Genomic DNA, 19809 nt, shown 5'->3' on the forward strand with positions numbered 1-19809 from the left:
GGGGGGGGGCTCACGGTATGGGAAAGCCAGAGCAGAAACTGGAGAGCTTCTATTAAGAAATCTACTCCCCCCCTTCTCCCTCTCACACAGAGGCTAGCCTGGGAGTCCTGTCACTGAACACCCCGCACAAGCCAGAAGATAAACACAGGGAGTCCAGATCTACTCAGAGAAAGCTCCTCTGCTGAGGAGGCTTGATGTTAGCTCTGGGGAGCGCTGGGGATGCTGTTAGCAGAGGAAAGTTGGCCAATCAGCCGGGAGTTAAGAGTTCCTCTACTCTGGGCTTTCACTCTCCTCTGTGATCCTGCAGCTGCTTTGAAGCCGGTACAGTTAGGATGATTAAATATGATCTGCTTTGTCCCAGGGAGCTGAATGAAGGAATATATGTGTGTGTGTGCATGCACAACAGTCACGTCTGCGGGAGTTCAGCGATGTATTGTGGTTGATTGGACAGTAAGCTGGAAGGAGGAAGCATGGTGTCGTGCCCAGGCAGTAAAGAATGTGATATAGTCTATTACGCTTCCAGGAAACGCAGGACCCAAATCCGTTTCCTGATGAAATCACATCCAACACAGCCACCAGTCCTATTTTCAATTCACCTTTCTACAATGATTATGTAAGACTATAAATGAAGATTACGATTAAACAAACATGACAGTAGTCCCAAGGCCTATAATAAGGGGGAAATGTGTGTAGCCCTGGTTATGTCTCATGCAGTTGGCAACAAATAAACCTAGATTCAACTGCTCATTCAGAGTAGACAAGGAAAACCTGTCACAAAAGAAAAAACAAGGCATAACCCTTGGTAGAAGCAACTGCATAAGGTATGGAAGTCAATCAATTGATTTAACCCTTGTGTTACCTTCATATTTTCCCAAAAATGCTTTCTGGTGAAGGGTGTAGGATTTTACATTTTGGGGCTTCATCTAACGCTCAAAAGGGATACATTAACACACTTGTCAATTATCAAACATATTTATCCCTGTGGTGAATCAAGAGTGCTTCGAAAAGAATAACACTTGGCAGAAAAAATAACACTTGGTAAAGATTTGTTGGAATCTTGTTGGACTAGGATTGAATCGTTTACCTGTGTGTGAGTAGCTTTCCTTCTGTATTTAGTTGTTAACGTCAGTTTTCAAAGATTGCTGAAAATATAAGTGGGTGTGAATCTTGGTGAGTACATTTTTGGTGTGCGCTTCGGTCGTTTTTTTAATTTTAATTTTACCTTTAACCTGCAAGCAGAGGACATCTAGTCGGCTAGTTAATTTGAGGCATGCCAAAGAAAAACAAAATTGAAGTGCCTGATCTGCTTCCCTTCCCATCGTGGTTTATTGGGTGTCTGAAGTCGAACAATTGACCAGACCTGTGCTAACTTTAGGTGGCCTACCACCGAAGTTTCTAAATCCGACCTTGTTTTAGTGAAACTGCTAGGCTGTAACCTCCGGTTAGTTCCAAGTTTGTTCTGTCACAACTCCCCTTACAGCCCTTTCTATCAGATAGGTTTCCATACTCTGCCATTTTAAATTATTCATCTATGCCAGCTCACTGCAAATGAAGCAAATGCTTTGACTGACGATACCGAATGCTTGGCTGACCTGTCCAGTGAACCGTTGCGCCTTTTGTCCACTTACCCCCCTTCGCTTGGCGAAACTGAAATTGATGCGGAGGCGCAGATTGTTTCTTGATGTAAGAAGCGTGTCTCCGCACTGTGGGAGTCCATAAAATGTGTGCCATGCTTGAAAAGCTAACGATGGTTTCTATTGTAATGTGCAAAATGATATCTGTCCAAAGCCGGGTATCTCCATTACAAGCGGATGAGATTGTCTTACCTTTCGGGGGTTGCTCCAGTGAACACTACAAATGAGCTGGGGCTGGCATCGGCTGCGCGGAAGAACAGGGTGGATGATTCAATTTTGAGATAGGAGCGGGCATGCTTGTGATAAGGCAGGCCCATCTTATTAAACCTAGCCAGTAAAACAGCCACTACGTGCGCCAATCAATCACCAATGTTGCCAGGATGTGATTATAATCAGAGAACAGTTCACAGCGACTTAACATTTTCACAGCAGGATAATAATCCTCACAAGAATACACGAAGCCGTAACACTCACGGAAAAATAGTACAGCAGCGACTTTATTACTTTGTATAATCAACTATTTTACATCGTCTTTTTACGTCGTTTACAGTGCAGCATGGTGGCCCTACTCTTAGCAAAATTCGTCTGAGGCCGTTGTTGAACGCATCTTTGTGCAAGCCCTTTGGGGAAGTTCCCCCTTCTGGATCTGGACAGGAGGGCAGAGAAGCTGTTGGATCTTGGCCAGCAGTGTCAGTTATGACGTCGGTGGTCTTTCGATGAATCAGTCTGAGGGAAAACCACAATGAGGGGAATAAGTAACAAAAAACAAACATCTACATACCCGTATACTGACATGGCACAGGTGAATAGCATTCACAACACACTCTCCACATGTCACACACTCCAGTCTCACACACTAGTCACACACGGCACCAGTTAGCCAGACGCACGCACCCTCTCACACTCTACCAGTCTCACACAAAACACACTCCCACCAGTCACACACTCCCACCAGCCAGTCTCACACTCCACCAGCCAGTCTCACACTCCACCAGCCAGTCTCACACTCCACCAGCCAGTCTCACACTCCACCAGCCAGTCTCACAAACTCTCCGCATGTCTCCCAAACGCCTCGTCAGGATGCCACATCGTAAACCCCCAAAACACGTGTTGTAAAAGTGTGAAAAAGAGTTGCTTCAGTGTGGTCCGGTAGCTGCTGCTGTGGGATTGGGACCAGCTGGTCTCTAGTGTTTCAGTGTCGCGTCTGACGTGACCTATCGTCCAGACGGGGCCTGCGAAGGACTACGATGGAAACATGAACGAGTCGTTCTCTGCCGACACACAACGTCACCCCACACCCCCACCACCCCTTCTAAAAGAGGTGATATTAATCCTATCCCCCACCCTCCAGTTATCTCCCCGGCTGTGGGTGGGTTGTCTGTCCTGTCCCGTTGCGCGGGTGTGGAGGTGAGGGTGAGGCCAGGCTGAGGCAGGGTGCGTTACCTGGCGTGCCGAGGGCCCGCCTCAGTCCCGCGCCCTGGGAGGCTGGTAATACTGCTGTGTGGGCCGAGTGCTTCTAGGCTGCCCGTCTCCCCCTCGACGAGACTCTAACCAACTGTCATAGTAACCATCGTCGTCCTCCTGCCGTGAGACATGCGGACAGGAGGTCACAGGCTGGCGGGCGGGGCAGGGCTGGCGTCAGCTAGCAATTGTCGTTCACTCGGTCCAATGCGAGAAGGGGGAATTTGGGTGTTTGTGGACAGCCGTTGGGTTTTTTCCAAACACAGATATCTATGTTTTTTTTTTTTTTTATACTGTTTAATGTTTTTTTTAATTTTAATTCTAATATTATTATGATTTTTTTTACATTTACTTCCCGCTCTGAGTGAACTGTTACTGACCGTGACACCAACCCTGATGGGGACTACGTTATATGTTAGTGTGTGAATCCTAGAACACACAATCTGAGGGCAGCATTAAGGTGTGGTGCTCCAGCCCCTACTGCAGCGTCGGTGACCTTGAAATGACCTTGAGGCTCGTCCAGGCCACGCCTCCTTACCCAGGCGTCCACGGAGACCGACTTGATGTTGTGGAGAAGAACCTCCTCACAGTTCCCGTAGTCGCTGAAGACCACAACCGCTGTCGTACCCGACGGATGCACCGCGTCTATCCTGGCCTTGTAAAACTGCAAGCACACACACACACACAATCTGTTAGGCCATACCAAGACCCATCTGACAGTCTTAGTTTCATCCAGTTCACTGATAACCAGATTTAGTAATAATGAAATTAATACCACATTCATTCTTCAAAACAATGTCAACAACAACAAACATCCCCAAAAAGCACATTGCTGTGATGTCAGAGAGGGCCTACCTTGTTGTCCTCCCAGTACAGAGCCAGACACTGGTCTCCTGGTTTCCAGCTGCCCGGTCCTGGAGAGGATGACTCCATGGCCGGACCTTGACCCTGCTCTGACCCTTTGGGACCTTTGATCTGGCCTGACCTCTTCCTGGGAGTGGGGTTCTGGGAGGTGATCTTGTTGGGGAACTCCTCCTTCTGGGCGTGGCTGAAGGAGTTCTGCTGTTTGATTGGCCCGCTCCGTCTGTGTTCGGTTTCCCCGTTCTGCAGGTGCGGGGCCCCCCCCTTCCCTGGCCGGGAGTCACGGGACACCCCCCTGTCTGGGGGCATTGTGGTAAGGTCCCTGCCCCCCCACGACACGTTCAAGTTCAACAGCTCGTTGTCTGAGTAACGGTCAAAGTTGTCGGAGTTGGGCCGGTCGAACTTCCCCCTCCTCCTGTTGCCGGGCTCCTGATTCCTGCTGTCGCTGCGCTGTGGTTGGTGGGCTGCCCTGCTGTCAGGCACGCTATTGGTCGACTCGGCGGGTTTGAGGGGCGGGCCGTTGTCCTTCGGCCCTCTCTTATTGGAGAGGTCGGGGACAGAGTTCTCTTGCGCCATTTGGTTAAAAGCAGAACCGACGGAACCGGAGCCGTCTCTGGAACCCTGGTGGAGAATTCCGGAAGGTTCTGTGTGATCTCTGGGCTCTTTGGGTCGAGGGAAAGTGGAGGAGGAGAAGCAGGACGCATGTCCGCTCCGAGTCTCTCCTCTCCTGTCGTTCTGCCACCTGTCTGACCCACCGCTACGAAGGCCCCTTTCCTGACCCCTGTCCTGACCCCTCTCCTGACCCCTGTCCTGGCCCCTGTCCCTGTCCTGACCCCTGTCCCTGTCCTGACCCCTGTCCCTTTCCTGACCCCTGTCCCTGTCCCTGTCCTGACCCCTCTCCTGACCCCTGTCCCTTTCCTGACCCCTGTCCCTGTCCTGACCCCTCTCCTGACCCCTGTCCTGACCCCTCTCCTGACCCCTGTCCCTGTCCTGACCCCTCTCCTGACCCCTGTCCCTTTCCTGACCCCTGTCCTGGCCCCTGTCCCTGTCCTGACCCCTGTCCCTTTCCTGACCCCTGTCCCTATCCTGACCCCTCTCCTGACCCCTATCCTGACCCCTCCATGCCTGGCCCAGGCCGGAGCCGAGGGATGGATATACAACAGGGGTTGGAGAGGGGGCGTCCTGGCCTGGCTTGGGAAAGTCGGTGTCCCTCTGGAAGCGGGGCGGTCGGTCGCCCCCCCTCTGCTGCCGGCTGTCGCTGCGGGAGGGGAACCTGGACTGGTTTGGCTCTTTGGAGTAGTAGTCGTTGCCGGGGAAACTTCCTCGAACATCCTGCCGTTTCTGAGGAGCCTGGCTCTTTGGTTCTGACAGGAACACAGCAACGATATTTAGATTAATATCCTCACCAAAGTTATTTAGCGACAGGTTCTATCATTTAAGATGGACAATATAACTGAAAAGGAGGCAAAACAGCCATTTATAAAAAGACAAGTGCACTAACCATCGATGGAAAACACCCCCATCTTGGACTCCAGGAAGTCGAACAGGGTGCTGGGGCCCGAGGGCCTTCCTCCCACCCCCTCCTCGTCATCCTCCATCCGTGACCTGCCCCTTCCTCGCCCTACACGGGAACAAAACCACACGTGTCACTGTACACGCTACCATATTACTGTACATACTGCACGGGTATAATCTCCACCCAGATCACCAGCTACCAAAGAGACTTCTACACTTCAAACATATGCAGTCAAACTGAATTTGAATTCATCCTGAAAGAAATTCAAGAGAGATAGTGTGATCATGACTGAGTGTGAGAGAATGAGTTCACGTGTGTGTGTATGTGTCACCTCTCGGGGGTGGCCTGCTGGGCTCGGGGGGGGCAGGGGCGGGGCGCTGGGTGGCCCCGGTCAGCAGGGAGTTGAGGGCCACCTCCAGGTTGTTGTTGCTGTCCAGCAGGGCCTGGCGGGACGCCTCCCTGTGGAAACCCATCTCCATGATGTCCCTGAGAGCTCTCTCATCCACCTGCACACAGCAGGTGGATGAGGGGGGGAGCGAGGGGTGAGAAGAGGAGGGAGGGGTGAGAAGAGGAGGGAGGGAGGGGTGAGAAGAGGAGGGAGGGAGGGGTGAGAAGAGGAGGGAGGGAGGGGTGAGAAGGAGGGAGGGGTGAGAAGAGGAGGGAGGGAGGGGTGAGAAGAGGAGGGAGGGAGGGGTGAGAAGGAGGGAGGGAGGGGTGAGAAGAGGAGGGAGGGAGGGGTGAGAAGAGGAGGGAGCGAGGGGTGAGAAGAGGAGGGAGGGAGGGGTGAGAAGGAGGGAGGGAGGGGTGAGAAGGAGGGAGGGAGGGGTGAGAAGAGGAAGGAGGGAGGGGTGAGAAGGAGCGAGGGGTGAGAAGAGGAGGGAGGGAGGGGTGAGAAGGAGGGAGGGAGGGGTGAGAAGGAGGGAGGGTGGGGTGAGAAGAGGAGGGAGGGAGGGGTGAGAAGGAGGTAGGGAGGGGTGAGAAGAGGAAGGAGGGAGGGGTGAGAAGGAGCGAGGGGTGAGAAGAGGAGGGAGGGAGGGGTGAGAAGGAGGGAGGGAGGGGTGAGAAGGAGGGAGGGAGGGGTGAGAAGAGGAAGGAGGGAGGGGTGAGAAGGAGCGAGGGGTGAGAAGAGGAGGGAGGGAGGGGTGAGAAGAGGAGGGAGGGAGGGGTGAGAAGGAGGGAGGGAGGGGTGAGAAGGAGCGAGGGGTGAGAAGAGGAGGGAGGGAGGGGTGAGAAGGAGGTAGGGAGGGGTGAGAAGAGGAGGGAGGGAGGGGTGAGAAGAGGAGGGAGGGAGGGGTGAGAAGGAGGTAGGGAGGGGTGAGAAGAGGAGGGAGGGAGGGGTGAGAAGAGGAGGGAGGGAGGGGTGAGAAGGAGGGAGGGTGGGGTGAGAAGAGGAGGGAGGGAGGGGTGAGAAGAGGATGGAGGGAGGGGTGAGAAGAGGAGGGAGGGAGGGGTGAGAAGAGGAGGGAGGGAGGGGTGAGAAGGAGGTAGGGAGGGGTGAGAAGAGGAGGGAGGGAGGGGTGAGAAGGAGGTAGGGAGGGGTGAGAAGAGGAGGGAGGGAGGGGTGAGAAGAGGAGGGAGGGAGGGGTGAGAAGAGGATGGAGGCATGGACTCAAAAGAGAGATGAGGTGATGGGAGAAGGAGGGAGCAGAGGTAGGGGTTCCATGAGTGAACCCAGCAGTGATGACCAGAGGACAGCCATGAGAGAGAGAGATGGAGAGAGAGGAGGAGGAGGATGAGAGGTGAGAGAAAGAGTAGAAGAGGAGGAGGAGGAAGATAATCAAGAGAAAGCGTTAAGAGAATTAAGGTCAGAGATTGTCTAGCCAATACATATTCCATCACTTCGCAAGGCAGATTAAACTGAGACGTCACAACGGACTTTAGATTAAAACTCATCAGATTAACCATTTAATCTGGTATCCCAGACGACAGGGGACGGGTGGGGGTCAGTGTCTTATAGGGAAGGGGGCTAGTTAATGATGGGCTCTAATTCGCGAGAACAACAACCCTTATCTTTGACCTCAGGCCAATGGCCTCAGGCCATTGTTAAACCTCTTAATGAAGGCGAAAGTTCGGATTAGATTATATGATTTGGTGACTTTGATGATTAGGGAGTCAGGTGGCTGAGCGGTGAGGGAATCGGGCTAGTAATCCGAAGGTTGCCAGTTCGATTCCCGGTCATGCCAACTGACGTTGTGTCCTTGGGCAAGGCACTTCACCCTACTTGCCTCCGGGGGAATGTCCCTGTACTTGCTGTAAATCGCTCGGGATAAGAGCGTCTGCTAAATGACTAAAGGTGACTTCACCTGAACATCTGGTACACACCCACAATACACATTGTTTCTGAAGAAAATATTCTCCATTCCACACACATCTAGCCAGACCCTCCCTTCCACACAGAGACCTAGTTAGGCCCCTCCCTTCAACACCCAGCCCTAGCTAGGCCGAGATAGTACTGAGATAGTGCTGAGATAGTACAGAGAGATAGTGCTGAGATAGTACTGAGATAGTACCGAGGATCTCACCAGATCTCTGTAGTTGCCCTGTGGCCGGCTCTCACTCCAGTCCGCTGGCTCCGCTCTCTCCTCTCTCCTCCTGGACTGGTAGGAGTCTCGCCCGCGGTAGGAGGAGCCAGAGTTGCTAAGGTTACCGCCGGCGTTGCCCCCGCCGCCAAACGTCCGAGGCCCCTTCACAGGACAGCCAAAGGGGAAGATGAAAGAGACCTGTCGTGAAGGAGCGCTCCCTAACGACCTGACAGCACCGGGTGTGTCCAGGTGCTGGGGTGATCATACCTCCACAACATGTCTGTCACCAGGACCAGACGCTGAGCTAGTACAAGCCCACACACACACACACACACACACCTCTTTGCTCTTGGCCACCTCAGCGATGGCCGCTAGCCTCTGCTTCTCAAACTCGTCGTTCTCGTCGGCGGTCTTGATGACTCCGGTAGTCTGCAGAGTCTTCCTCTGGTCCAGCTCCCTGCTGTCCACCTCCTCCCTCCTCACACACTTCTACAGAGAGCCAAGAGGGACACACTGAGCCGGGCACAACCTGCAGGCCGGCCACTAAACACTTGTAACTCCTGTGGCCATCTGGCTGCATGTGGTAACAGTGTGGGCAAGTGTAGCAGCGTGTTCTACAGGTCACAGTGTGCGTGGTGTGTGCATGTGATGTGTGTGTGTGTGTGTGGGAGTGTGTGCAGTGTGTTCTACCTGTCCGAATGGCACGAAGGGAGGGGGTCCGCCCTCGGCGCCGATGTTGCTCCTGTTGTGTTTGGCTAAGCTCTGGGGTCAAGGGTCACATGAAGGGCAGTTCAGAGCAACAGCAAATCCAACTCATTTACATAAAACACATTTGCCCCGGGCATAAATACATCATTGACGAATCCAGATCAATGATAATTTGTTATGTATATGTGATGCTTATGTGTTCATTCGGATTCTCCTTGAGAGGAAAGGAGGTTTTGCTTTTAACCGTTTCTCACCCTTTGCAGGTCCCATTTCTCCACCATGTAATCGACCACCCCTCCAAGAACGGAGATTTTAGAATCGTCCAGCAACAGAATGCCATTCTTCACCAGGACTGTACCAAGTAGCTTCACCTTGGTTCCGGGAGGAGTGTTTAAACTGTTTGGAAGGGGGTTAAGTCAATTTAATTAATCTTAAATAAATATGAAAACAAGAGAGCCATTATCTTCAAAGGCTATAAAATCTAACATAATGAAAAATAATCAGATCATTAAAAAGAGATTTCAAGTTTATCGATATAAGAAGAATATGACCCAATAATGCTACAGTAAATCAATGCTGCTAGCACTGGATGCTAGCAGAGTCTGGAGGAGAGACAAGCAGAGAGAGACTAGCAGAGACTAGTGTCACCCAAGGATAATCCTGCCCCTCACCCTGGTTCATGTTAATGTAACAGCCCTGGTGCCCTCCAGGCTCTGAGCTCCTCTCATTAAAACAGCAGAGACTTAGAGAGGGATTTTCCAGCTATTGATGCGGGACACCAAAGCAGCAATTACTGGTTTTACTTCCCAACCAGCAGCCAGCGCCAACGAGTCCTCTGGGTTGGGTGCTGGGCGAGGAGACGGGAGATCCACGATGCCACTCACTCACTCACTCACACACACACACACACTCTCTCTCTTTATCCCCCCTCCTACGGTCTCTTTTTTCACACTTGCTCACACTTTCAACCCTCCAACACATCCATCTCTTTCCCCTGCTCAACACGCAGCCAGCGAGAGACACACTAGCCTTCTCATTCATCTCTGTCCCTCGCATAGGCCCTCCACACACACACACACATCGGTACACTCCATCCTGCCTGTAATCCATCTCGCTCACACACACTTTCTCAGACACACACGCACGTTTCGGAGAACACGCACAAACCCCATCATTAACCACCGTTGATTGCCGCCCTGATAAATGTGTGTGTGTTTCTAAGGGGCTCACAAAGGGGGGTCTGTTTGTCACCCCCCCCCCCCTCTCCATCACCAGCTCTCTGGCCACTCCACCTGTACGGGCTGGCCGGTCGCCATGGCAGCAGGCGCTGCTGCCGGCGCTGCTGGGATGGAGATGTAATTAAAGAAGGGGGATTGGTGGGGGAACAGACTGGGCCAAGCGAGGGAGGAATAAGACCAAAGAGAGGCTGTGAGGGGGGTGGAGGGGGGCAGGACAGGAGCTGGGAGAGAGTCTGGCAGGGTATGCTGCTCCCAGGTGAAGCTGTCCCCAGAAGTCTCTGATGCTGAGCGACGTGGCCAGAGAGGCAGAGGGAGATCCAGAAGGGTGACAGAGAGATGTTCCTTTAATCTGACTGGGATTTTACAAACATATAAGCGGTGAAATCCGCCCTAATTAAGAGGGAGGGGTCTGAGTGTGGGTTTCGCGCTTAGCGACAGATCATGCGGTCTCCTTTCCCTTATATGGGCTCCCACGCCTAGGATATAGTCAGTCTAGCACAGTGTAGTGTAGAACTCGGAAATGTAGTACACTTCCCTACAGAGACAACCAGAAACATAAACTAAATAAAAGGTATTTCACCGTTCCTTGGACCATCAACATACTGTTGGAACTCTGCACTTCTGATTTTGATCTTCAGCAGTGCTTTTTATCTGCAGTATTTGGAGGTCAATTATCATAAAAGCATCTGCTAAATGAATAAAATGTTAAATATAAATGTACTGGATTGGCTTTCTTTCCACGTGGCCAATTAATAACAATGCCAGAAGCTCTTAATCTGGTTGCAGAACTGTATTCAGTCTGGCTGGGTAAGCTCAGGGGAAAGAAAAAACTAAGCCCTCTTTACCTGAGATAAAGCTGACATGTTGTTTCATCGGCCAATTAAATGTGATTATCAAAGAAGCCATCAGGAGAGATTGTGGAGAGGCCCTTCACAGGGGGCAAACATAGCTAATTAATACATCAGTATTATCATAATGAAGATTGACCATATCTCGGGAATCACTCAAGAGAAATAATTGCAGCTTCCCCTGATAGGTCTAGGGCCTTTAGAGGCCATTTCTCTCTCTGGTAGTTTTTCTAAGCGTAATCAGATCAGTTCTTCGGCTGCAATGTGGTCTCTTAATTGTAAAAGCGTATTCCAAACATGAAATCTACTCCAAGACATTCATATTCCATCTGTATGCAGTCAGAGAAGCTCCATGGAACCATCCACCTTGCTCTGATCTGTGTCTGATCTCACACATCAAACCCCTCACAGATAAACCTGGATTTGGATGCAGTCGTACCTGATTTTGGACAGGTGTTTGAACTCCAGGCCCACGCAGGTGATGTGTCCGTCCGTCATCTGCAGCCGGAGCATCCTAGAGGCGCCCTGGGACTCCTCATGGTCCTTGGGAGCTGAGACGTTCCTCAACTTCTGCACCTGGAGAACGCAGGGACCCTCCAACTGCACACCCGGGCAGAGCGAGGGAGAGAGAGGGCAAAGTCTAATGTCTCTTTGTGAGGACAGACCAAAACAACCAAGAAGAACCCAGAACAGTGGACAATTGGTGTTTTTATTCACTAAGCGTTTAAACGGAGTTACTGAACTACGGTTATGTCTTCTATTGCATCAGACTGCTTGTCCCATGGGGATGTTGCAGGCTGTATTTCTGAAACTGTTTTCCTTGACGGACAACCATTAAAATCTGGAATGGAACGCTGAGCTTTCGCGTGCTGCCAAGGAAGGATCAGTCTAATGGCTGGGAATTGGATGGAAAGTTGTGCTTTACGTCCCTGCATTGTTTTGCAGTTACACTTTCTTTCCACGATTCTGGTAGTTCTGTTCATGCTACAGATGCAGCGCAGAGAAGGAATTGTGTCTGACAGCAGTATGATATCATATTCTCCGCCTGAGGGATTATCATTAAACTCACATAAAAAATTAAATCATTATCTCCTCCCATAATCTGTGACATTTCCCGACATTTCCCAGTAATTGCAAAACAGGCCGAGTCAACAGACTTCTTTCAAAAGCAGTGCGCTAGTGGCATCTAGTGGTCTACGTGGGAAATGCCTGTCGAATTGACTCCGGACATAAACAAAATTCGCTGTATTAGAGTTAATGTCAATCACCGAAGAGTTTGTAAAATCCCAATGTGGACTAATGTCCCACGACCACACCTGTGCTGACACATGCACATCCTCACCTTGTCCACTCGTCCACTGTTGATCTCTGAAGGCAAGTACTTCCTTCCGATTGGCCTCAAATCACTCTGCCAAAACATAACATTTAATTATTTAGCAGGCGCTTTTATCAAAGTGGCATGCAAACATATCCAAAGTGCAGTGCAGAAGATTATCAAGGACCAGAAGTCAGTTCTAACAGTTCTAACACTAACAGTGGCTGATGACATGTCTGTGTTACACTTCAGAGTGCAACATCATATCTCAAATACAACATCATAAAAAGGTAATTTTGCAGGTGTATACATGACATACATTACATTACATTTTACATTTAGTCATTTAGCAGACGCTCTTATCCAGAGCGACTTACAGTAAGTACAGGGACATTCCCCCGAGGCAAGTAGGGTGAAGTGCCTTGCCCAAGGACACAACGTCAGTTGGCATGACCGGGAATCGAACTGGCAACCTTTGGATTACTAGCCCGATTCCCTAACCGCTCAGCCATCTGACTCCCTGACATACATTACATAAAGTAATATACAGGTAAGTGCTGAATATGGTTTGTTTACAGACCAATATAACGAGTCATTCACTCAAACACACAGATCCCCACTGTTCATAGTATTTGGTTTAGAGTTACTGATATAGCTAGGTAACCCATGTTTTAATACCATGTTTTAGATCCTTAGTTAAGACACATTTGCAGCTGATACATAAATAAATAAAAAGTATGTTAAGAGGTAGTACATGTAATGTATGCACGTCATTTTTCTATGTGTTACAAGTAGCAAGTCTCTCACTCACTAATAGTCGTCTGCGTGAAGTAGGTTTGAATTGTACTGATAAGAACTTGGTATTTAGAAATGTGACTTACATTAAGTGCAATACGGATGATGTCATGTGCCGAAGCTTTCTCAACAGTGCCTTTTAATTCTTCTATCCCCTCATCACTGAGGTACCTATTGAAGGAGAAAGGCAAAGAAAACGCAAATATTAAGATGAATAATGTACTATTAGCTCGTCTAGTATGTGAATACTGGTTAGCAACATGCCTATTTATTGAGCGTTAGCAAGTGAGGTTTGCCGATGGGGTCAGCAAGAAAGTAAATGGCATCAAGTCAAAGGAATTTATCTAACTTACAATTAACCGGCTATACACACATGCACTATTGCTTTACATTGTGTTTTACAACTACATCGCTTGCAGAACTTGATGGCTAGGAAGCTAAACAAGAATAGCTAGTTAGCCTGGCTAGCTGAAAGTAGGCTAAGCTAGCTAGCTAACATATTGTTAGGCTACCCACCAGCCCTCTTTAGTCAAAGATGAGTTTAACTCAGCCATGTTCCTCTCAATTAAATATCGAATTGAATTGTGTTCATCGATCTATCTAATCTAGGGGGTTCTCATTTTAATACACTGTATTATCTCATAGTATGCCAACCAGTGGGATTAACCAGCCTGACCGACTGTGAATGCAGTAACGTCACTACTAGGAGAGTGACAGGTCAGAGTTGAATGAGTTTTTGAAGCGCCATAGAACACAGCTACACCTAGAGGCGTCCGTGCCAAAACGATAACTGCATCTGCAGTTTAGTACATACACAGTACATGCCCACTAAACTTTAAGAGATTATATTTAAATACAGAACGTATGCATATATGTTAGTCACATACTTAATTGAGTAAATTTAACAAATTGTATTTTCTCCTTAGAACCGGAAGATGATTTTGGACTACAAGATGACGACAGACAACGGCTCTACCGGAAGTTTATACGTGTTCAGATGTAACAGGAAGCGTTTTGTGCATTTTCGCCACCGATCAGTCAGAACTTTCAAAATAGGAGGTTCAGCAGGTATGTGCTTCCTTTATGAATTTTTTAAAATCTTAAATTGCCGTACCGGTCAATATGTGTATGCACATATCCCTTCCTGACATAGCTTAATGGCTAGGATTAATTGATTACTGTGGTATCTCAAGTAAGAACTCCACCTTTCTATGCTACAGTAGCTAGCTCTAGCTAGCTGCTTGTTTACAATTTATCAAGACAGAACAAATGACTAATAAAAACAGTATCGTGTTGTGACATGTATAAGCGACTAATATGTATCAACCAAGCTAGCTAGCTAGTTGGTATTTAATGAACAAACGTGCTAAGTTGTCAATAGAGTGCGTCACTACAGTGTGGTACAATCACCATACTCGCATAGAAAGCCTAGCATTCACCATATATAGCTTGCTAGTTTTTTGGCCATTACTAACGGTAGCAAACGTACAACTCTTTTCTTCTGCAGCGCTATGTTGCCGACTACCTCGCCGCCGAGCCACGGCAACGGTAGCTTGAGCGCCCGCGATGCAGCCAGACACACGGCGGGCGCTAAGCGATACAAGTACCTGCGGAGGCTGCTGCGTTTCAAACAGATGGACTTTGAGTTCGCGGTATGGCAGATGCTGTACCTGTTTACTTCTCCTCAGCGGGTGTACCGTAACTTCCACTACAGGAAACAAACCAAGGACCAGTGGGCCCGAGACGATCCCGCCTTCCTGGTTCTTCTCAGCATTTGGCTTTGTGGTCAGTAGCTTTATCAACTCTGAAATTCAGTGTGGATGTGATGCATAGTTCTGACTGTACACCAACAGTCTCTTCATTCATAGCCTTGAGGAACAAAAGTAAGGACAACAGTTACCAGACAAGAGCTTTTAACTATTTCCCTCTTACTGGAGAGTGAGGTGTTGTGTAGGTAGGCCCATATCCCATCACTGTACTAAGGATTCCCACGCAGTTTGATGACATATCTGTCTCCTCCTGTGTACCCTCTCCTCTGCAGTGTCCACGGTGGGCTTCGGCCTGGTGCTAGACATGGGCTTTGTGGAGACCCTGAAGCTCCTTCTGTGGGTGGTCTTCATCGACTGCATCGGGGTGGGCCTGCTCATTTCCACACTCATGTGGTGAGGAAATGCGTCGTACTGTTTTTCCTTTTGTCAGTCTAACGAATGCCTGTTTCATTCCACACTCCATTACTCAGTGTTTATAAACAGCTGGGCTCTGTTTTGGCTCCTCTGTCATGTGGAAGGGTTTGGTTGTTAAGCCGTCCTCACACGGTTAATGATCGTTAACGTATGGTACAGTGGAAGGAGCATATCCCTTATTGACATATCTCCTCACCTGTTGTGTCCTGAGCTTCCGAGTTGAAGTTGTGTAATAGACAGCCCACACCGACATCATGCCACACCCTTCCACACTGGTCGGTTTCTCGTAGCTGACATGTGGCTACTTTGTGCACTGTGCCTGGTCAATACCGACCGCTCCTTGACCCTGACCCCCAAAACACTGTTAGTACTATCCACGATCTTCTGCTGTACATTCTAAATGCACTATTTGTATGTCGCATTGGATGAAGGTGCGTGCTAAATGAATGACTGTCTTTCTAGGGTTATTACTAATAAGTACCTTCTTAAGCACCCTGGGAAGGACTCTGATGTGGAGTGGGGATATGCATTCGACGTGCATCTCAACGCCTTCTACCCCCTGCTCGTCATCCTACACTTCCTGCAGCTCTTCTTTATCAACCGTAAGCATCACGTGAAGAAACACGAGTCGAAATGCCCAACGAAATATCTATTAATGGTGTAGGCCTGTGTAGGTAATACCGGGAATATGACACAGGATCACCAGGGCTCGTAGTTTAGTAGTAATCATCAAGTACTCATCAACGATGCAAACTGTTTTTCAACCTTTCAATTTTGGGGGGGAAATATTTTTCAAACCTTTCAAAACTATTTTCAAACCTTGTTTCGAAAATATAGTCAAAACTGTTTCAATGTTTGTTTGTTTTTCATTCAAATGATCCACTGCTGAGCTATACCTGTCCCGTATAGCAGGAAACATTAGACTTTGGGATAAACAACACAATTCATTCACTCTTTTAAGACTGATCCCTCTCTGCTGTGTGTTCCAGATATCGTGGTTATAAACTCAGAATGGTTCCTGGGATACTTTGTAGGGAACAGTATGTGGCTGATGGCCATTGGTTACTACATCTACATTACCTTCCTGGGTTATAACGGTAAGCTATCACATCCGTCCTGTTCTCAGTAGAAGATGGTGAATCGCTACTGAAAGTGTGTGGACAGTTTCAGAATGTATTACCTTTTATTGAAGATGATTTTTAAACACTTGAACTGTTTCCGGCCTCCATAATGTCTTCTGAAACTGATGTTAGGCACGTTAGCCACTAGAGGGCGCACTGTCCTGGTTTCTGCCTTGGTAACCAATATAGGTTTTAGCCAGTAGCATATTCTGATCATCTTAACACAGGGACACTAGGTAGGAGACTAGCCCTCCTCTAACCAGAACAATTAGTGATGCTGTTTACACTGTGTAAGCATCAGGGGAGAACAGTAAACATGGTTGCATCTCTCCCCTACAGCCCTGCCCTTCCTGAAGAACACAGTGGTGCTGCTCTACCCCTTTGCTCTGCTGGTCCTGGGCTATATCCTGTCTCTGTCTCTGGGCTGGAACCTCACCCGGGGCCTGTGCTGGTTCTACAAGTACCGCGTCCAGTAGGCAACCCCCCAGCCCACTGTCTCGTCCCAGATGGGTCGCTGGGGGCTGCAGTGGGAGGTGGGACTCACATGGACTGAATGTTTTCATTCTGGAGGCGAATGGGGGGGTGGGGGGGGGGGGGGGGGGGTGGATATATGTTTTGTAAACTTTGTAAATAGTACGCCGGATTTAAGATGCCCAAATGATGCATTGTTTCTAAAGAGGATATCTTGGTTCCCTTTCTGTTGAATATTTTTTTTTTCTGTGTTTTTAAAAGAAGATTTAAGAAAAGAAATACTCAACTCTGTTTGTTGAAGATGTGAGAGAAGTGTAATAGTTTGGTGAGCCTTTTGGTGGGACATTTGGAGTGTACATTCCTTAGCACTTTCAATAAAACACGTTTTATCTTAATATGATCTCCTTTGTATTTAGGTTTTTAGTCAATAAGTCCATATTTAATACAAAAGTTTAAGTACACGATTACATCGTTACAAAGTTTGGTTGGTTATCATAGTTTGGGTTTTAAAAACCACATACTGCTTAAAATAGTTTGAATATACCTTGATAAATCCAGTTCCTGCTGGAGCAGAACCTCCACCCATGCAAGGATGCAACAGATGAATATCAAACAAACCCTGTTACTTCAGGGAGTCCATAAGCATCTTCTTGAACATCTCCAGATCCACCTTCCTCATGACTGAGATCTTGTGCTGGTTCTTCAGGACTCCCAGTGTGTCCAGGACCATCATGCCTCTGGTAAAGCTCCCCTGGAGCTCCACGGTCACCGCCACCTTCTCGCTGGCCGTCACAAACCGGTCGTCGATGGCCGCCGCCATGGCGTAGGAGTCGCAGGAGGCGAAGCCGCATCCCGCCACCATCTCCCTCCTGTAGCGCTCCGTCTGCCTGGCCACGTCCATGGTGTGTCTGAAGATACTCCTCATGAAGCAGGCCTTGTCGGAGTCCTGGGCCAGCCAGGGGTCACAGAAGGTCTGGTGGGGGGGCGGGGGGGGGGGGGTCGAGAACACCATGTTTTATTAACTATCTGTTCTCCATTTACATTTGATTGATCAAGTAACCAGACAAAGTGCAACACTCGTTTAATCTACACACATCAACAAAATATGTGATGATGTGTACAAAATGATAGGTCACAATGGTGTTTAGGATGTGTGAAGTTTCTAAGGAATTACCCATGGCAGCATGTTCTCACAGGCGAACTCCCATGTAGCGATGTGTGTCGGGCAGTTGAATTTGTTCAGCACTATGTAAGCAGCCTCGGGGTCGGCCACAAAGTTGAACTCTGCACACACTGTGGTGTTTCCCCTCGCTGCAAACACAACTCAGCCCAGTCACCAGCAGCCCGCACGCTGACCCATCAGGGGTGTCTACAGCAGTATTACTAAACTGGGTTAACCTTGACTTGCAGAAAGAGAATTTAAGTCATATTGCCTGACTACACACAAACACGTACAGTATATGCACTGCATATGTTGGCCTTCAAAGATATAAATTACAGATGGGGTTTATAATAATATGTTGAGATGTGAAAATACAAGGTTATAATAATAAAAGCAGTGTATGCTGATATTTGAAAATGTGGCCTATATGAACAGGATATGACCTCACAGTTAGTGTTGCCTCCCATGATGTAAAGGCCCTTTAGCTTTTGAGGAAGGCTGGGGTCCAGCTTCACAGCCAAGGCCAGGTTGGTCAGGGGTGCCGTAGCAACCAGAGACACCTGAACAGGAACATTCAGTACTGTGCAAAAGTCTTACGCCCCCACCCAAAAAATGTGAAAGCAAAAATGTGGGTGCGGCCATAAAATATAGGCTAATTTTCTCCATAAAAAGTGGGTGGGACAATATGTACAGACACGGTGCCTACCTCTCCAGGATGCTGGTTCACAATGCGGATCATGGCTTCCACAGCCCCTTCTTTCTGGAGCATCTCCAGTCCAGGTGCGTGTGGGTCCGGGGCGTCGCCCAGGCCGTCCGCCCCGTGGAACCCTTCTGCATCCACGGGACAACCCAACAGAGGCTCTGGCGCTCCTCTGAACACTGGAATCTTCCACAGTTTTTTAATCAGTTAAATATATAAATAGGCCTAACTCTATAAGTACCGACTGCGAATGGTTGAACCCACAAATGTATTGTGCAAATGGGGAATGTGTATAGCTCAGTTTTAGATTATTTGGCTGCATATTTAAAGGTCACTGGTTCAAATCTCCCTCTTCCGGTAAAGCGTCTGCAAAATGAACACATTAGCCTATTACATGACCAATAGTTTAAAACCTACATCAAGTCGTCCGCAAACCTTGAGGACACGCAGCGTATTCTTGCAAGCATTCTCCAACGAGGTGTTGCCGTGGACACAAGTGATACCCAATATCTCTACATTTGGTGCCACAAGTGCCATCATAATTGCCTGCGCGTCGTCTACGCCCGTGTCCACGTCAGTTAGCAGTTTTTTCATTCTTGCCCCTAAAACGGTTGGGGTTCAATACCACATTAAACAGATACAGCGTAGAAACATTTTATTATTTCGTTATATCCACATCATTTAATCTAACCAAAAACAATTTGTTAGACATGACCAACGATAGCCGTGGGCTGAACGAGTTATTTACCTACCTTATAGTTTAAAAAAGGACAGTCAATGCTTCCGATTTGTTTAATCTAACTTTTCAGTTTTTTTTCCCAACAATGTAAGATAATAAAGTTATAAAAGGACGACGACAAACTACTCTTTACAAAACACAAACACCGTGATACCTCTAGTCTGCTTGTTGCGTAATAGGGTAAAATGGGTCCAAACTTTTTTTTTTCTCATCAGTTTTGGATCCAGTTACTTCTCAGAAGGTGGTATGTTGATGCAGTAAACACACTCGTGGTCTGCAGGCTACAGTGGATAGGCTATCTTCATAACAACACCGTTTTTTGTTTGAACTCTCTTACGTGGTTGTACAACATGTATTAATAGCAGTTGCTTACTGCAAACATTTCCTCCAGTTCCTTCCTCTGAACATTTATCACAGGTCCCTAGAAACTTCACGAGTGGTTCTGCATTTGCCAATTTGTCTGACGATACTTTGATCCAAAATCTTTGCTACAGTGTATCTACTGGCACCTAGAACATTCCTTCATGTAATAGAT

The 19809-nt window shown here is 48.4% G+C and overlaps 3 protein-coding genes across 4 annotated transcripts; 1 reads left to right on the top strand and 2 right to left on the bottom strand.

The window, feature by feature from the left end:
- Positions 1-2113: 2113 nt before the first annotated feature.
- On the bottom strand, positions 2114-13564 carry tdrd3 (tudor domain containing 3). The gene is made up of 15 exons (XM_067260354.1): positions 13415-13564; positions 12985-13069; positions 12131-12196; positions 11228-11388; positions 8957-9098; positions 8685-8756; positions 8334-8483; positions 7995-8156; positions 5804-5978; positions 5458-5577; positions 5048-5320; positions 3951-4702; positions 3634-3759; positions 3078-3215; positions 2114-2360 (listed from the first exon to the last, which is right to left on the bottom strand). The coding sequence occupies exons 1-14, from the start codon at positions 13450-13452 to the stop codon at positions 3099-3101; spliced, it is 2439 nt and encodes an 812-aa protein (XP_067116455.1). The 5' UTR covers positions 13453-13564; the 3' UTR covers positions 2114-2360; positions 3078-3098.
- Positions 13565-13865: 301 nt separating this feature from the next.
- Positions 13866-16779, top strand: unc50 (unc-50 homolog (C. elegans)). The gene is made up of 6 exons (XM_067260704.1): positions 13866-13966; positions 14406-14683; positions 14940-15060; positions 15544-15683; positions 16071-16178; positions 16542-16779. Exons 2-6 carry the CDS (start codon positions 14410-14412, stop codon positions 16676-16678), a joined length of 780 nt encoding a protein of 259 aa, XP_067116805.1. The 5' UTR covers positions 13866-13966; positions 14406-14409; the 3' UTR covers positions 16679-16779.
- Positions 16780-16964: 185 nt separating this feature from the next.
- Positions 16965-19516, bottom strand: LOC136966240 (inosine-uridine preferring nucleoside hydrolase-like). 2 transcript variants are annotated; one of them, XM_067260703.1, is made up of 6 exons: positions 19288-19516; positions 18971-19137; positions 18542-18721; positions 18284-18395; positions 17848-17984; positions 16965-17646 (listed from the first exon to the last, which is right to left on the bottom strand). In XM_067260703.1, exons 2-6 carry the CDS (start codon positions 19127-19129, stop codon positions 17296-17298), a joined length of 939 nt encoding a protein of 312 aa, XP_067116804.1. In that variant the 5' UTR covers positions 19130-19137; positions 19288-19516; the 3' UTR covers positions 16965-17295. The 2 variants fall into 2 exon arrangements, with proteins under 2 accessions (XP_067116804.1, XP_067116803.1); XM_067260702.1 differs by having other exon boundaries at positions 18953-19137; positions 19288-19514.
- Positions 19517-19809: the final 293 nt, after the last annotated feature.

Source organism: Osmerus mordax, chromosome 22, assembly GCF_038355195.1.
Source record: "Osmerus mordax isolate fOsmMor3 chromosome 22, fOsmMor3.pri, whole genome shotgun sequence".
Taxonomy (NCBI): domain Eukaryota; kingdom Metazoa; phylum Chordata; class Actinopteri; order Osmeriformes; family Osmeridae; genus Osmerus; species Osmerus mordax.

Bases quoted from the DNA above. Each gene is read 5' to 3' on its own strand.
- LOC136966240 (XM_067260702.1), bottom strand. From the start codon at position 19,129: ATGAAAAAACTGCTAACTGACGTGGACACGGGCGTAGACGACGCGCAG. The intron at 18,396-18,541 runs GTAGGCACCGTG...GTTCCTGTTCAG, and splicing joins TGAACCAGCATCCTGGAGAG to GTGTCTCTGGTTGCTACGGC. The intron at 17,647-17,847 runs GTAATTCCTTAG...CCCCCCCACCAG, and splicing joins GTGAGAACATGCTGCCATGG to ACCTTCTGTGACCCCTGGCT.
- unc50 (XM_067260704.1), top strand. From the start codon at position 14,410: ATGTTGCCGACTACCTCGCCGCCGAGCCACGGCAACGGTAGCTTGAGC. The intron at 15,061-15,543 runs GTGAGGAAATGC...CTGTCTTTCTAG, and splicing joins CTCATTTCCACACTCATGTG to GGTTATTACTAATAAGTACC. The intron at 16,179-16,541 runs GTAAGCTATCAC...TCTCCCCTACAG, and splicing joins TACCTTCCTGGGTTATAACG to CCCTGCCCTTCCTGAAGAAC.
- tdrd3 (XM_067260354.1), bottom strand. From the start codon at position 13,452: ATGGCTGAGTTAAACTCATCTTTGACTAAAGAGGGCTG. The intron at 11,389-12,130 runs GTGAGGATGTGC...CCGGGTGTGCAG, and splicing joins ACAGTGGACGAGTGGACAAG to TTGGAGGGTCCCTGCGTTCT. The intron at 4,703-5,047 runs GTCAGGATAGGG...GCGGTGGGTCAG, and splicing joins GGATAGGGGTCAGGAGAGGG to ACAGGTGGCAGAACGACAGG.